This window comes from Silene latifolia, chromosome 6, assembly GCF_048544455.1.
Source record: "Silene latifolia isolate original U9 population chromosome 6, ASM4854445v1, whole genome shotgun sequence".
Taxonomy (NCBI): Eukaryota; Viridiplantae; Streptophyta; class Magnoliopsida; order Caryophyllales; family Caryophyllaceae; genus Silene; species Silene latifolia.
Window position 1 is genome coordinate 432,404 of NC_133531.1, and position 15,903 is coordinate 448,306.

Consider the following 15,903-nt stretch of genomic DNA (forward strand, 5'->3'; position numbering starts at 1 on the left):
TTAAATGATGATTAGTGTGACCAAGTAAGGTCATGAGTTTCATGACCTAGCAATTGATCTATAAGAGAGTTTTATAGTAGTCACCTTCATGTGCCGGGGGCATGTGTGTTGACCTGCCTGCCTTGGACCTAAGTATGCATTTTTTTTAATCAATAACACAAATTCTCATTATAAGTGGAAGATATCCGTTTATAATTATAGACGGGTTAAATATTCACCCACTTTAAGCATAAGACAAGCAATTAGTTGTATGGTAGGCCCAAAAATGTCACCACTTTAAGTATATTTGATCCGTCTTTCTCTTTAGACGGATATATCATAGTGAGACTAATTGAATCAATAATTGTATTGCGTCCCTTAAGAATGATTGTTTGGATATATTCATATCATATATACCTTCCTACCATTTCCGTTAATCTAGTTAGCTAACCAAACAACTAGTTTACACTTTACCCTAAAGTACTTCACATTCCAACTTTCTTAAGTTTTACCCAATTGACCACTTTTAAATCTTGGGAGGAGTTGCACTCAAAATTAGCACAAGCAAGTGTAGAAGATCAGATTTTAGAAAGTGTGACAAAATTAAATAAATTATGATAGATATTATTTTAATCATAATAACTATCGAGTATGATCTATCATCTGCGCGATATCAGTCACTACCATAGTATCATGCCAGTAGGCTAAGACTTCTTGATTCGAATTTGATATCATGCACGGAGTAATAATATAACCGTGAACGATCAACTTACATAACTTAGAACTCCCGGAAATAATAATAAGGTCAATGATTTGGGAGATAAGTCCCAAAATGGCTAACATAAAGTAGTAAAATGTCAATTGTAAGGACGGGAAACAAGGGTACGTTAGGTGGATGATGAACAACCTAAAATGAGGAGCATATAGTGAATAATTAAGCTGCTAATTTCCGGAATACAAGTACGTAATTTAGAAAATACACAAGATTGCTTGTTAGATAACCAAATAAACTAAAAGGAAGTTGCATGCAAAGCCTTAATTAACGCATAATCATCTCAATTACCCAAATCTACCTTTTTTCTTCCTTAACTAATACGTAGTCTAATGGAGTAATACGTTATGTATACACCCGTACGTGCAAGTATATATATACTTGGGATAATTCAAGCTTACTAGACCACACTTAATTAGATTACCACTAATCATACATTTAACTTATATTAGTGGTAATTAACAGCCACGAGTATGGGTTCATTTAGAGGTTCGAACCTGTTCTCGTTGCTGTTTTTTGTTTACTGCTTAGGAACAAGTACACGAGTTGACGCTGCCCAAAACTACAAAGATGCCTTGTCTAAATCCATCTTGTTTTTCAAATCCCAAAGATCTGGTAAACTTGCCAAAGACCAACAGATTAATTGGCGTGGCAACTCTGGCCTTCGTGACGGCTCTCTTGCCGGTGTATGTTAGTTACCCTCTTAATTAATCGGCCATCTTATTTATTCTTGTATAACACGCACGGTCCTACAATATAACCTGAATACGCACTTAATTAGATGAGTAGCACCTGATGGAGTAATAATAACCCATTTAAATTAGTCTTACTAAAAATATACCGACTTGAAAACCACTATCTAACACAAATACTTGATTTTGTTTCTTGAAACAATGCAATGGCAGGTGAATTTGATTGGGGGCTATTACGACGCAGGTGATAACGTCAAATTCAATTTCCCAATGGCCTTTACCGCAACCATGTTATCATGGGGAGTACTCGAGTTTGGGGGTACCATGGGCCCACAACTGAACACGAGTCGAGCAGCAATCAGATGGGTGACCAGCTACCTATACAAATGTGCAACTGCCACTCCTGGGAAGCTCTATGTAGGTGTTGGTGACCCTAATGCTGACCACAAATGCTGGGAGAGACCCGAGGACATGGATACCCCCCGAACTGTCTACTCAGTCTCCCCCAGCAACCCAGGCTCTGATGTTGCAGCAGAGACTGCAGCCGCACTAGCAGCAGGTGCTTTAGTTTTCAGAAGCACTGACCAAAAGTATGCAAGTATGCTTTTGACAACTGCAAAGAAAGTCATGCAGTTTGCTATACAGTATAGAGGTGCTTACAGCGATTCACTTAAATCCGCTGTCTGCCCTTTCTACTGCTCATATTCCGGTTACAAGGACGACCTGCTATGGGGTGCAGCCTGGTTGTATAGAGCCACAAAACAGACATATTATCTGGATTTCTTGAATTCTCTGGGCGCTAATGACGGGACTGACATCTTCAGTTGGGATAACAAGTTGGCGGGTGCACGCGTTCTCCTTTCAAGGGTTAGTAGCTTACCAAACACATCTAAGTTGTAACTATATAAACCAGCATATAAGTGATACATGGATGAGGAGTAGGTCAGATTTTGTATATAAGTGATCACATAATTAAACTAAGAGTTGCTTGGTTGTTTTCAGGGAGCATTGGTGGATAATAACAAGAATTTCGAGGGTTATCAGAAATCAGCAGAAGACTTCATGTGCCGAATACTGCCTAATACACCGTCTACCTCAACTCAATACACACCTGGTACATTTTCCTTTTTGTTTTTTGTATATAATTAGTAATTAAGAGTTTGTTAACAAACATTAATAATGTCAGGTGGTCTTATATATAAGCTGAGTGGGAGCAATCTCCAGTATGTGACATCCATCACCTTTTTGCTTACAACTTATGCAAAGTTAATGAAGTCTTCAAAGCACACTTTTACATGCGGCTCTGTGGTAGTCACCCCCACCACTTTAAGACGTCTTGCCAAACGACAGGTTTATGTTTTCTTTTAACATTTCTATGCTTAACACTAGAAACAGCAGCAAAGCTAATGCAGAGTTATTAAATGATCAATTTCAGGTAGACTACATACTCGGAGACAACCCTATGAAAATGTCGTACATGGTTGGGTATGGCGGAAACTATCCAAGAAAAATTCATCACAGGGCATCATCCTTGCCATCGATGACCAGCCGTCCGCAAAGTATTGGTTGCAGCGATGGGTTTCAATACTACACAAGCTCCAATCCAAATCCAAATGTTGTAATAGGGGCCATTGTAGGAGGTCCAAACAGCAATGACGCTTACAGTGATGATCGGACGGATTACAGCCACTCAGAACCTGCTACATATATAAATGCAGCCATTGTTGGACCGCTTGCCTACTTTGCTCAAACATAATCGTCAAATGTATGACACATGATCAAGAACGTCTAGTTTAAATGTAGGGATTCTCTTTTGTTCTATTATTATATCCTATCTTGTAGTGGAGGGAATTGATCAAAAAGTTATGATCGATATATCAGTCTCCCTCAAGAAGTTAAATGTATTCATGAAACCAACTTAATTCAGAACAACATAAACCTGTCGCCATGCATGTTAATCATCAAAGTTTCGAGTTAAACTAAAGTCACAAACGGAAATACATAGGAAAAATCGTCTTGGACCAAAGCGGCTGATGATGAATCATTTAGCAACATTGTTTAATTTTATAGTGTGGAGTTGCCAAAAACTACCAAGTATTATTATAGCAAACGGAAATACATAGGCCACTCCCTCATTCAGCAGCTTCCATCGCCGCTGACCCATTTAACAACTTAAATATACAACTATAAGTAGACCCATTTTTTAATTTTTTGATGAATTGTTTCACCTTTATTTGCCACATTTTGATTATTGTTTTACTTCTAATACTTTTTCTTGTATTTATCGTACAAAAAATCTCAAGGATGCTTTTGGTCTATACTAAAACCAATATTACATAGGGACCATTACATAATTAAATTTGATGGAATAAATATTTAATAGAAAGAATCGCATAAAAAACAAAAATAAATAGTATCACTATTTCAGTGTATTCTTCTCATTTACTTTTTAGAGTTAAAATTACATAACTTGACCGTCACTATAAATAATAAAATTATTAATAATAGTCTAATACTAAAATATTTACTTGTATTATTAAATATAAAAAACGTACATATAGATACAAATAAACATATTTTAAGTTGTCTCAAATACCGCAAAAAAAAAATTAATAACAATTGATCTTCCTTATGATAACATCCATTAAAAAATTAAATTGTCACTTTTAGATATAAAAGTTACACCAGGTTATTCAACATTATTTCTCCCTTAAGATAATCCTAGCTAACATTCTGTTAGACATGTCACACACAATCTTAACCATCTTTAAGTCATATTTTCTACCCATTTTACTTTCTATCAGATCCATTTATTTGATCAATTGTATGTTCTAGTCAATACATCGGTCTTAAATAAAAATTCGTACCAAAGTTGCCGGTGTAAAAAATAAGGGCTTTTATATCTTAAACAAGTGGTCGGAGTTTCGATTTCTGACTCTGCCTTGAGTACCCCGAAGAAGATACTCGTGGTCAACCCTAACAATATTCGCATGACCCTCAATGTCAAAGGCCTCAATCCTGAAAGCCCACACCTATTGAAAACCCCCAATTAGCACAGCCATAAGAAATCGAAAAACCCTAACCTCCAAATAAAACCCTCGTCTGCTCCCTCCATCAACCTCTTTCGGCTATCCCTCATTGTTTTTACTGTGAGTTTTTCCTCTATACAATCTTATTTTTTCGTTTCTGATTTTAGTACTCTAGGATTCAATCCAAATTGATGTTATCTTGTTTCTCATCATTCAATTATTTAATTATTCGATGATTGTGAGTTGTTTTCTGTATTGTTTTGTTAATTAGTCCGTCAATGTGCGCTAATCTACCCAATTATCGATTGTTTTTGTGTTGCTGTCAATTTTAATGGTTATGTATTGAATAATTTGTTTGATTTTGTAAGAATCCGGAACTGTTGTTGATTGCTGAGATATCGGATAGTCAAAATTCCAATTTTCCAAGTTGGGTTTGTAGTGTTAGGTTGTTAATTAATGTCCATCAATTATCGTTCGTCGTGAGGCATGTGTTGTCTATGTTGTTCCAGCCTTGAGGTTTTTGCTATTGTTCTTCTGATTGATTTTCAGTTATCGGTGGTCGTAAAACATGTGTTGCCTATGTTGTCTCAGCCTTGAGGTTTTTACTTTCTTTTTGTTACGCACTCACCATATGAAAGATTATAGGTAAACAACTAAAATATGAGATGATTGAGAGTTTAGGGGTAGCCAAATATGAATTTTTTGAGCTTGTCAAATTGTTCTTCAGCTTGCAAAGTTAAGCCGTTGGATAGTATAATTATAATTATTACTCCCTTTCTCCCAATCATTTATTTAGCTTTGATTAAAATACCCCACACAATGAATATAAAAGATAAACAAATAATTAGGATGGAGGGAGTATATGTAAATCCTTGGGCCATATTTTTGGTAGTTCAGTGTGGACTTCTTGTCTTTTTTATGTGTTGATGGGTATCTAGCTATTTGTTCTGTTTAGGATCTAGAATAGCATTCCGTACAGGGACGGCTATTAGTTGGTTCATCTGGTTAACGGAACAGAGCCCCTACATTTGGGCTGAAAAAAGGAAAATTATATACTCCGTATTATGTTCAAGGGTCCGATGAACGTTAAGACTTCACGCTTGAATGCTTTCTATATAAAGTAAATTGAATGGCCTTTGTTGTTTAGTTTATACTGTCTAACTAAATGTTGTGTTTCTGTCAGGGACTTGAGTAGAAATGGCGGAAGATGCAGGGATGTTTCATGTAAATCAGACTATTGGCAGTGTACTATGCTGTAAATGTGGTGTTTCTATGCAGCCAAATGCCGCTAATATGTGTGTCAGATGCTTACGTTCAGAAGTAGACATTACTGAAGGTTTGCTCAAGCATGTGACCATCTTATTTTGTCCTGATTGTGAGACGTACCTACAGCCTCCAAAGACTCGGATTAAAGCTCTGCTAGAATCAAGGGAACTCCTGACATTCTGTTTGAAGAGGCTGAACTTAGATAAAGCCAAAGTAACATTGGTGCATGCCGAGTTTGTATGGACTGAGCCTCACTCTAAGAGGCTTAAGGTTAAACTGAGGGTTCAAAAGGAAGTTCTTCATGGCGCAGTCTTAGAGCAAGCTTATTTGATCGAGTATGTTGTACACCATCAAATGTGTGAAAATTGCTCTAAGCTTGCGGCAAATCCGGATCAGTGGGTGGCATCAGTTCAACTACGGCAACATGTTACTCATCGTAGGACTTTCTTTTACCTCGAGCAACTTATACTCAAGCATGATGCTGCTACTCAAGCTGTGAGGATCCAACAGTTGGATAAGGGTATTGACTTCTTCTTCGCTAATAGAAGTCATGGGGTGAAATTTGTTGAATTTGTTGGTAAAGTGGTACCCATCAAGAGTCGGAGCGATAAAGAGCTTGTATCTCAGGATTCAAAGAGCAATGTTTATAACTACAAGCACACCTTTTCTGTTGAGATTTGTCCTATTTGCCGTGAGGACCTAATTTGTCTCCCTCCAAAAGTCTCCCTTGGTTTAGGAAATTTGGGTCCTCTCGTGGTGTGTACCAAAGTGAGCAGCAGTATTATGTTAATGGATCCAAACACCCTGCGATATTGTTTCTTGGATGCTGATCAGTATTATAGGTCACCTTTCGAGAGCCTGATTTCTAGTAGGAGGCTTGTGGAATATGTTGTCCTAGATATTGACAATATCTCAGCTGAGATTAGCGTTGCAGGTTCAAGATATTGTCTAGCTGATGCCCAATTAGCTCGAGTCTCAGATTTTGGAAAGAATGATAGGATTTTTAACATCAGGACCCACCTTGGCCATCTCCTAAATCCTGGGGATTATGCCCTTGGTTATGATCTTTACGGGGCTAACCCTAATAGCTCTGAACTTGAGAAATATAGAGGACTTGTCCTTCCTGAAGCAATCTTGATAAAGAAAAGTTATGAAGAGAAGCGTCTAAGAAAGCGTGGGAAGCCTCGTGCTTGGAAGCTAAAGTCCCTTGGCATGGAGATTGATGAATCTGCGAGGGGTAAAATTGACCAAGATAAAGTGGAGGATGAGTATGAAAAGTTCTTGAGAGATATAGAAGAAAACCCAGAAATGCGTTTCAACATATCTTTGTACCGTAACAAGGAATATCAACCTTCGGAAACTGCTTCAATGACTGATGGTGACGAATTGCCTTTAAATGAGCTGCTTGCTGATCTTGAATTGAATGATGACGTTACCGAAGAGGGTAACATGACGGAGTAATAAAGTTTATTAAGTTTGAAATTTCCATATGTTCCCCGGTGTGCGCTGTGTTTTTGCTGCTGTCTTTCTCCTTGCAAACCTTAAGCTGTATGTTTACATTTATAATACAAATATTGAGTATGCTTTGCTTCTATATTGGTTTCCCATAAAATTCCGTAACAGGCTCTGCTTGTGTGACTTGCCTGATCCTGTATCACTCACTGTATGTATCTGCTTTGTTGTGAGATTTGAATACGATTGAGGTAATCATCCTCTGCATCAAATGATTCATTACCTGTTCATATGACCTGAACTTGTTTCATGCCTACAGGTGTAGTGAATGACCTTAAGAGGTTAATATATATTAGTATATTTACGGGTGAAAAGAGGGTGACCGGTAAATGGTATGTCGGATGAAGCTTCATCCAATTGGGGTGACGGGTAAATGGTATGAATCTTCATCCAAGCTTTGCCAGGTCTAGACTACTCACTAGTCACCAACATTTTCTCCGAAATGTTTAATTAAGATATTCATTTTATTCACTCCATCCGTTTCATTTATGTATGAACAATGAATGGTAAGCGTCCTGACATATTTAATATTTTGTGGATAACAAATTATAAGGCGAACCTTTTAAAATAGGAAGATAGAAACTAGATGAAGGAGGAATCACTCAATCCAAACTCGACCCATTGTTTTTTTTTTTTGGAGGGTAAACTCAACCCATTGTTGAATAAATAAAATACAGTACTCATTAAACCTCAATTTAAGATTGATGAGATGATTTGCTATGAAATATTGTACGAGTAAACAGACAAAGTAGAGAACGGGGTAACATGAGGGGATCCAATGTTGCGATCCCAGCTCACTAACAGTTGTATTTGCCCATCTTTCCAATTCCCAAAACTTAAGGTACACCCAAACAAACATATGGACTACTTTAAAAACACACACCGACTTCTATTGAGTATTGAGTCACTAATTGTCCTACTGCTTTCTTACAAAAATTAAAATAAAAACTCACTTTAATTGCATAATACCACCAATGATTCTCGGTTTTTTTTTAATTAGTTTCTTAATGTATGTCTTAAAGCACATTTTAGAAAAATTGCATCATTCCCGATATCCCGTCACAGTTATTTGTTTACGATTAACATTTTAATGTGTCTCATTCACTTGTTTGTTTTTTTAATATTTGCAAAGTTTTTATAAGTAATTTAATCATCAAATGACTCTACTGTCTACTTGTCATCCATTGACTATAACCACTTGGTCACCTATTCCCTACTTGGTATTTGTACTAAAAGTAAACGTAAATAAAACCGATAATAAAGGGAGTATAAATTGTAACCTATCCTTTATTTTATCTAAACAAAGGTGAAAATATAATACAGTAATATATGTAAATTGTTGTATGTATGTATGTATGTATGTTCAGGGGCGGACCCAAGTACAGCCATGGTATGGCAATTGCTACACCATAATCCAAGAAAATTAAGAGAAAGTAAAAGTTTGCTACACCATTAATATATCATTAATCTATCATTAACTTTCCTTATTCTTCCCGTAATGCTTGCTCATTATTCCCTATAATGTATGTACTGTATTTAATTATCTTAATGACTCTTTATTACTCCATATTTTCCTTGGAATCTTTTCTCATTGAACATCACAATTTCCATAGCACATTAATTAGTTTTTGCTTAATATCACTTTGCTCTTTTCAAATTCAATAAGAAGAGAGTACTGATCAATATCTCGATGTAGAAAATATGTAGTTCATTTCGTAACATACTTTCTGATGTTCTTATAGTTTTTTTTCCATGAATTTTATTGTGTTTGTGTTCAAAATTTGCGTCATTGTTACATTCTTTAGCAATTGAATAGAGGTTGAAGGACATTAATAAGTTTGGGTATTGATTTTATTTCGGAAAAATGTACTGTATTATCTAAAATGTATTCAGCGAAAATAAACTACACTAAGTTTCTATGAAAAAAAAAAATGGCAAAGAATTGAAATGTATGGGCTTATTATAAGCGATATCGTAAATTTCGATCGATCCAAAGTTTATTTTGAGAATTGTATTTTTTTTTTGCTACACCAAATTCTAATGTCTGGGTCCGCCCCTGTGTATGTTATACATGGAGTATACATGAAATCAGTGACGGAGCCAAGATTACCCATTTCTAAACGGATCGTTCCTTAAATTATATGCTGTTCAAGTCTTTAATTTATCAAATCTGAGTTGTTAAATTTTAGTAAGCATGGTCAGAGTAGTCATGTTTGATGTCGGTCACATACATAAACCCAAAATGATGAACAGAAAACAGTTTGAAGTGAACCAATGACGTGGAGTCTACACGTGGAAGATCGGCGCATTAAAGATGACGTGGCTTATACGAATTCCAACCAATGAGTCGACTCCAGTTCATTTTATTTAACGCGCCATTAGATACAAACAAAAAGCATGCATAGTCTACGTAAATATTGTACGGAGTACTACAAATCAATCAACTCAAATTGTACTACAAATCAATCAACTCAAATTAAACCACTTCACTCGCATCATACTAACTTCAACCAAATTCAAATATCACAAAAATCTTGTTTTGTGACGACATATCAAATCATTTCTTGATGATTTGATACCATTTTCACTTACAAAGATCTCCACTTTTTCTCTCTGCATATTAAGTATTCATGCCATTCCCTTTCTTCACTAACTCATTTTGTTACCATTTTATCTCACAAAATATCCGGCACAAATGGTAACCCGTCACAAGGGAGACCAATTGTTCAAACATATAGATATATTCGTATTAAACTTAAATTTATAATGGATCGAATAAAATAAAATAATATACAAATAAAATGTCTAAAAATTATCAAAAAAACGTCTTTACTAATTGTATAAAATGTTTATAAAATATAACTATTTTAATAATCACTAGACACTATACTTACGGGTTGTTTTGCTAATAATTGTATTAGTAGGTACACTTTGCATACTTTATGGAACACGCCTAAACTAAATGACTAAAGTCACTAATACACTAATTGCATTCTTAGGATTAGTTCGTACTTAGTAGGGCCGTATTTCGTCATGCTAAAACAACAAACACCAATTTCAATTATAGACCAAGTGACCATTTAAATTTCTAATCAACGCCAATAAAATGTGCAACTTTTATTTAAAGAAGTTTATAAGCTTGTATAAGTGTATAACCTCAAGATAATATATAAATTATATTTATTTAAAAAAAAACAAGTTACGCAAAGCATGTCGAGTTTATTCTGATTTACATCAGAGACAATAACTAACAGAGTAACAGTCGATCTAAAAACTTATTTGCATTAATCTTATTTGTAACCCAAACTTGTGTACAGAAGAGAATCGCCATCTTACTATAAAATGACACAATTTTAAGCGATAAATTATCATATATAATCGCCGCACATGTGATGGACTTGTAATTAGAACTAACAAACTTGATACGACAAACTTAACACTGACTCGATCCAATCTAAACCTATCTCAACTCGAGCCTGATCTGGGTCGAAGTGAGTCGGCCCAACCTTGAGCAGACTCGAGATGACCTGACTCAAATGTCCCATGTGATAAATCTACTTGCAAAGTTGCAATTGGTTTATATTCCATCTTGACAAAGACTTGAATTTTCAAATTATAATTTGAGGTACACTCCAATTCCATAAATGAGGAATTTAAAAAGGAAGAAAAAAGGAACAAGTCATCTGAAATTCCAGAAATACCCTTAAAATATGGAATACATATAAACAAGTGCAAATTAGCATTGACATTTGGAAATTGGCAACTGGAGAGCCTTCCTTCCAATTTTCAATTTTCAACTCCACCAATACTAGTTGATTTTGAATTAATCAACAATTATTTGCCTTCTTTCTATCAGTTACAGACTTCTAATTCGATTCGAATTTCCCAATTTATTCCGTTGTAAATAAATTACATTCCTTTGATAAATTTATTACACAAAAAACCCTGTTTATTGTGTTAGAAAAGCTTAATCATAGTTCATGAGTGCAATAAAATTGTGTTAAGCATTGAGACAACAAAATTATGATCTGGGTTACTTCATCTTCAAGCTTTCTTATCAATTCTTGTTTATCAATTATAATTGGAGATTATATTCCTCTGATTTTCTATGACTGTAAGCTTCTTGATCTTCGTCTTTTTTTTTTGATGGGTTTTATTTTAATTAATCTGGGATTTTGTATGTCTTTCTGTAAGTTTGATAATCAGGGTTTGATCAATAGGATATGTATAATTTTCTTCCAATTTTGAAATAATTGTTGCGAATGTGATCAAATTAGGATTATGCTGATTTCTTTCTGTTTCTGGGTGATTTGTTAATTTGTTTCTGGGTAATTTAACTATTTGTTTCTTTTTATCTGCATAATTTGAATGAAATTGCATAATTTTATTTAAAGGGGAGAAGAAAGATGGGTGCTTTAATTAATTAGTTGATTGATTGATGCAGTTCTGGTGGTATGTATTAAGAATTTACTTAACTTTGAATGTTTGTTTAGGCTAATGCACAAATTCTTACTTGAGACGTCTCATAACCGTTTTAAATAATCTTAAAAAGGAAAGGGGCTGTGAGACGTCACAAGCAAGAATAGCGGATTCTAATGAAAGCTAGTGTTACTGAGCTGTCATTCTTTAGTTGCAAGCCAAGTGAAATGGGCTTGCTTTACTCATCATTGGCTTTGCTTAAGTTCAAATTTTTGTTCTTTTTCAATGGGGTTTAAGTAGTTCAATAATGATATTCATGTGTTTGTTTTAAAATGTTGTAGGGTGAGAGACTATGGTGTAAAAGTTGTTAGCTTTGCTTGATTCTTCTGTTTTGGATGGTTTGTCAATTACTGAATGATTGATGATGTTTTTGTGTTTGTTTTTTTCGAATTGGTGCAGGGTGAAGACTGGTGGTGTAAAGGATTGATGAACGATGCAGAAATCACGTAGAGCTCTTCTGCAACGAAGAGCCTTAGGGAAGGTTATTGGTAGGGATCATTTGTTTAAGTTTTCGCTGTCACTCGTTATCGTTCTTTGGGGCCTCGTCTTTCTTTTGAACTTGTGGATCAGCCATGGTGATATCGATACAGATACAGGTAAGCTGTTTTTTGGTAGTATACTAGTATGTGTGCTGTTTCTTGTTAATACTTGGTTTTCGCATCTTCAATTCTATTAGTGGTTGAACCTGAGCCTGAGGCTGTGTATATCTCAAGCTCTTCTATTTATTTTATATATCTATTTAGTGGAGTTGTTTTTCTGCACTTCTGCGGTCTTGATTCAATAAAGCAAAATGACTCACTGAGCTAGTTTTGTTCCTTTTCATTGTGAAATACTTGTCATTCGATGCAATTGTTGATCCAGTTTTCATTATGGGTCATCTTAAAGGCCTTAAACCAGCCTATCGGTATTAGAGTTGTTTTTGTAACAGAAGTTAATGATGGACCTGCTATCTTAGTAGCTCACTTCTTAGCTGGTGGCCTGTAGTGATTGCTTTCCTATGTTTGTGTGAAAGCCCGATAGGGGACTGTAGATCTACTCAGGTTGGCTGATCAATTTGGGGGTGAATGTTAAAGACACTTAGATTTGGTTGTCCCTGCGCTAATCAAGATTATCACAGAATGCACATGTATCTTGACCTTTTATTGAAGTTTTTCTTCCTCATCATCTTTCAATTATTTATTTGCTGAAGAGCTACTTTTACTGCAGAAGAATCAAGGCCTATAACCGCGCATAACACCTCAAGCTGGGACGAAGGGAGGCCAGAGAAAAACCCATTGCTTGATTCCTTAGAAACAAATTCTTTTCCTTCATTAGACAATCAGCACTTATCGGAAACTTGTGCTAATGTAGATGAAGTCACTGGCGAGGTACAGTCTGAAAACACCACGAAAGACAAGACAGTCATTGGTGGCTCAGGTTCTGAGGAAAGTTCTGCTGTAGGAAGTACCAATTCAGTTGTGGAACACAGAAAAGAATCAAAAGATAATGGAAAGGCTGACAGGCAAACTCGTACTGTGCCTCTTGGTCTAGATGAATTCAAAAGTAAGGCTCTCAATTCTAAAAGCGCTTATGTATCTGGTGGCACGGGGGGTGTCATTCATCGTATGGAACCTGGGGGTGGTAAGTACAACTATGCTTCTTCTGCAAAAGGAGCTAAAGTGTTGGATTCTAACAAGGAAGCCAAAGGTGCTTCTAATATTTTGAACAAGGATAAGGACAAGTACCTCAGGAACCCATGTTCAGCTGAGGAAAAATTTGTTGTCATTGAACTTTCCGAGGAAACTCTAGTAGATACAATCGAGGTTGCAAACTTTGAGCATTATTCTTCCAATTTGAAAGAATTTGAGCTTCTGGGTAGTTTAGCTTATCCTACACAGAAATGGGTTGAATTGGGTAACTTTTCAGCTGGAAATGTGAAGCATGCTCAAACATTTACTCTCTCAGAACCCAAATGGGTGAGATATTTAAAATTGAAGATATTGAGCCATCACGGGTCCGAATTCTATTGTACACTAAGTAGTATTGAAGTATATGGCGTGGATGCTGTTGAGAGAATGTTGGAGGATCTTATTTCTGATCCCGATAATCATCACGCAGCTACTGAAAAGGAATCAACACCCCATGTTCCTGAATCTTCTGAGCAGAACAGCCCTGATAAGAACGCTTCCAATGGGAACAATTTGGAAGCGAGCCCAAAATCGAAGACGGAATCCGTGACCGATACTGCTCTTGATCCAGTAGAAGAGACACGTCCCCAGCCAGTTAGCAGAATGCCTGGTGATACTGTTCTTAAGATACTAATGCAAAAAGTTAGAGCACTAGACTTGAGCTTATCTGTTTTGGAAAGGTATTTGGAGAATGTTAATGCCAAATACGGTAGCATCTTCAAGGAATTTGACCAAGAGTTGGAAGAGAAAGATGTGGTATTGGAAAAGATAAAATTGGATATGAAGAATGTCGTGGATAGCAAGGATCTCATTGTAAGTTTCTCCATTTATATATTTGCCTTGACTGCTGTTCGCGCCTTCGCAAAGTAGTCCGTACATATTTCTGACCCTTTTTGTTAATGACATATTTTGTTGTTCTAGGCAAAGGATGTTGATGACCTCATGGCCTGGAAATCGCTCGTTGCTGAGCAGATAAATGACTTAATAAAGGATAATGCCATTCTCAGGTTGGTCATTGGTGTTTGCTTCCTCAGCTTCTGTGTTTTTAGTTCCATTTTCTGCTTATTTTTCCCCTGTGAACATATAGTGTTTCAAACTTCAAAGTATTCTAGTGGAATGAGGCTAGTCGGGCAACACTACAGTTTCCTGGCCACACGGGCTTTTCTTTCTCCTTTCGGTTAATTGCAACAGATTGCAACTTTATAATCTATTGCATAATCATCACTTTTTTATCTGCAGCTCTATACCATTAAGTATGAGGTGGCTACATGTAAGCATCGGCGAAGGCATATAAGTTTATCGCTGGGTTTATTTCCTGACAACTGTGAGATGAGGAACTCAATAGGGTCATATTTTAGATCCTCAGCCCTAATTTCTTCCCTTTTTCCCCCTTCACTTCAAGCTTTTGCCTTCCCGACTTAATGTTCGGGTTTTGTTCGGTTACGAATGTTGTTGACCCAAGTTTCAGCTACATAATTCGCGAATTTTCATGATTAATGCAAGCTGATTGTGTTTGTGGTTCTTAAGTTATATCTGACTGCCATTGTAATAACTAATTACAACTGTTTTGCAGGTCGGACGTGAGAAAGGTGCGGGAAAATCAGATGTACATGGAGAGTAAAGGGATTGTGGTGTTTGTGATAAGCCTGTTTTTCGGGTTTTTGGGCATTGTAATGTTATTCCGAGATGTAATAGTAAATAGTGTTAATAAGTCGCAGAAGTCCGGGAAATTTTGGTGGGTGAGGTCTTCCTGGAGTTTCCTATTTTTGAGCTGTAGTATTACTGTACTCATCCTTTCATTATAATTAAGTAATAGTATCTGCTATTTATCTTTCAAGTTCTCACATGTACATATTAATTTGTATTCCAGATTATTATTGTGATAGTCTCTGCATTTTCAATTCTGATCTCAAAACTAGATTTACATACAGTGTAACTCTTGATGCATACTTTTTTCGCAAATCGTGGGATCCAATACAATATGATTATATGAACCACACACGCCCCCTCCCTAAAAAAAAGATCTTGCTTTGATGAAGTTTACAGAACTGAAGAATGTATGATCTCTGTTTTCTCTCACTTGTTCATTTTGACTTTGTGGACCTTGACTAGACCATGCCATCTACCACAGTCCATCGCAGCAGCCACTTTAGCAACAGACAATCTGTCGTTGCAACAAATGGGGACACTCGTTTCTAGAGATGGGAGACAATCCGCCGCAAAGACAACTTGGCAAAACACTTCCAGTATTTCCGATGAATTTTTCCGTCGCAAATCCCATGTTTAGTAGCGGACAGGCCGTTCCATCATTACAATAGGAGTTGAGTAAATCCGATCCAAATGGTCTCATTCATTGAGATGACAATGTCTATCTTCCCCATGTAGACTCAGTCACATGCTGATTATGTAATCACATGAATTCCACCCGAGTTTACGACAATTTCATCTCATATATTGAGGAGAGATTTGAAATCAACAGGGAAAATATACTGATCACTCCCCAAGAT

The 15,903-nt window shown here is 36.2% G+C and overlaps 3 protein-coding genes across 5 annotated transcripts; all 3 read left to right on the forward strand.

Annotated features, from left to right (window-relative positions):
• The first annotated feature begins 1,662 nt into the window (after positions 1 to 1,662).
• On the forward strand, positions 1,663 to 3,401 carry LOC141658441 (endoglucanase 9). The gene is made up of 4 exons (XM_074465390.1): positions 1,663 to 2,310; positions 2,446 to 2,557; positions 2,630 to 2,793; positions 2,879 to 3,401. The coding sequence occupies exons 1-4, from the start codon at positions 1,714 to 1,716 to the stop codon at positions 3,197 to 3,199; spliced, it is 1,194 nt and encodes a 397-aa protein (XP_074321491.1). The 5' UTR covers positions 1,663 to 1,713; the 3' UTR covers positions 3,200 to 3,401.
• Positions 3,402 to 4,438: 1,037 nt separating this feature from the next.
• On the forward strand, positions 4,439 to 7,329 carry LOC141585830 (uncharacterized). The gene is made up of 2 exons (XM_074406873.1): positions 4,439 to 4,592; positions 5,656 to 7,329. Exon 2 carries the CDS (start codon positions 5,670 to 5,672, stop codon positions 7,197 to 7,199), a length of 1,530 nt encoding a protein of 509 aa, XP_074262974.1. The 5' UTR covers positions 4,439 to 4,592; positions 5,656 to 5,669; the 3' UTR covers positions 7,200 to 7,329.
• Positions 7,330 to 10,860: 3,531 nt separating this feature from the next.
• On the forward strand, positions 10,861 to 15,311 carry LOC141585831 (SUN domain-containing protein 4). Of its 3 annotated transcripts, none has more exons than XM_074406874.1 (5): positions 10,861 to 11,364; positions 12,129 to 12,325; positions 12,936 to 14,209; positions 14,318 to 14,403; positions 14,970 to 15,311. In XM_074406874.1, exons 2-5 carry the CDS (start codon positions 12,163 to 12,165, stop codon positions 15,199 to 15,201), a joined length of 1,755 nt encoding a protein of 584 aa, XP_074262975.1. In that variant the 5' UTR covers positions 10,861 to 11,364; positions 12,129 to 12,162; the 3' UTR covers positions 15,202 to 15,311. The 3 variants fall into 3 exon arrangements, with proteins under 3 accessions (XP_074262975.1, XP_074262976.1, XP_074262978.1); XM_074406875.1 differs by lacking the exon at positions 10,861 to 11,364 and adding an exon at positions 11,969 to 12,032; XM_074406877.1 differs by lacking the exon at positions 10,861 to 11,364 and adding an exon at positions 11,993 to 12,011.
• The last annotated feature ends 592 nt before the right edge of the window (positions 15,312 to 15,903 follow it).

Excerpts from the sequence above, each read along its gene's own strand:
- LOC141585831 (XM_074406874.1), top strand. The coding sequence starts at position 12,163 with ATGCAGAAATCACGTAGAGCTCTTCTGCAACGAAGAGCCTTAGGGAAG. Across the intron at positions 12,326-12,935 it reads TGATATCGATACAGATACAG|AAGAATCAAGGCCTATAACC; the intron begins GTAAGCTGTTTT and ends CTTTTACTGCAG. Across the intron at positions 14,404-14,969 it reads AAGGATAATGCCATTCTCAG|GTCGGACGTGAGAAAGGTGC; the intron begins GTTGGTCATTGG and ends ACTGTTTTGCAG.
- LOC141585830 (XM_074406873.1), top strand. The coding sequence starts at position 5,670 with ATGGCGGAAGATGCAGGGATGTTTCATGTAAATCAGACTATTGGCAGT.
- LOC141658441 (XM_074465390.1), top strand. The coding sequence starts at position 1,714 with ATGGCCTTTACCGCAACCATGTTATCATGGGGAGTACTCGAGTTTGGG. Across the intron at positions 2,311-2,445 it reads CACGCGTTCTCCTTTCAAGG|GGAGCATTGGTGGATAATAA; the intron begins GTTAGTAGCTTA and ends GGTTGTTTTCAG. Across the intron at positions 2,558-2,629 it reads CTCAACTCAATACACACCTG|GTGGTCTTATATATAAGCTG; the intron begins GTACATTTTCCT and ends TAATAATGTCAG.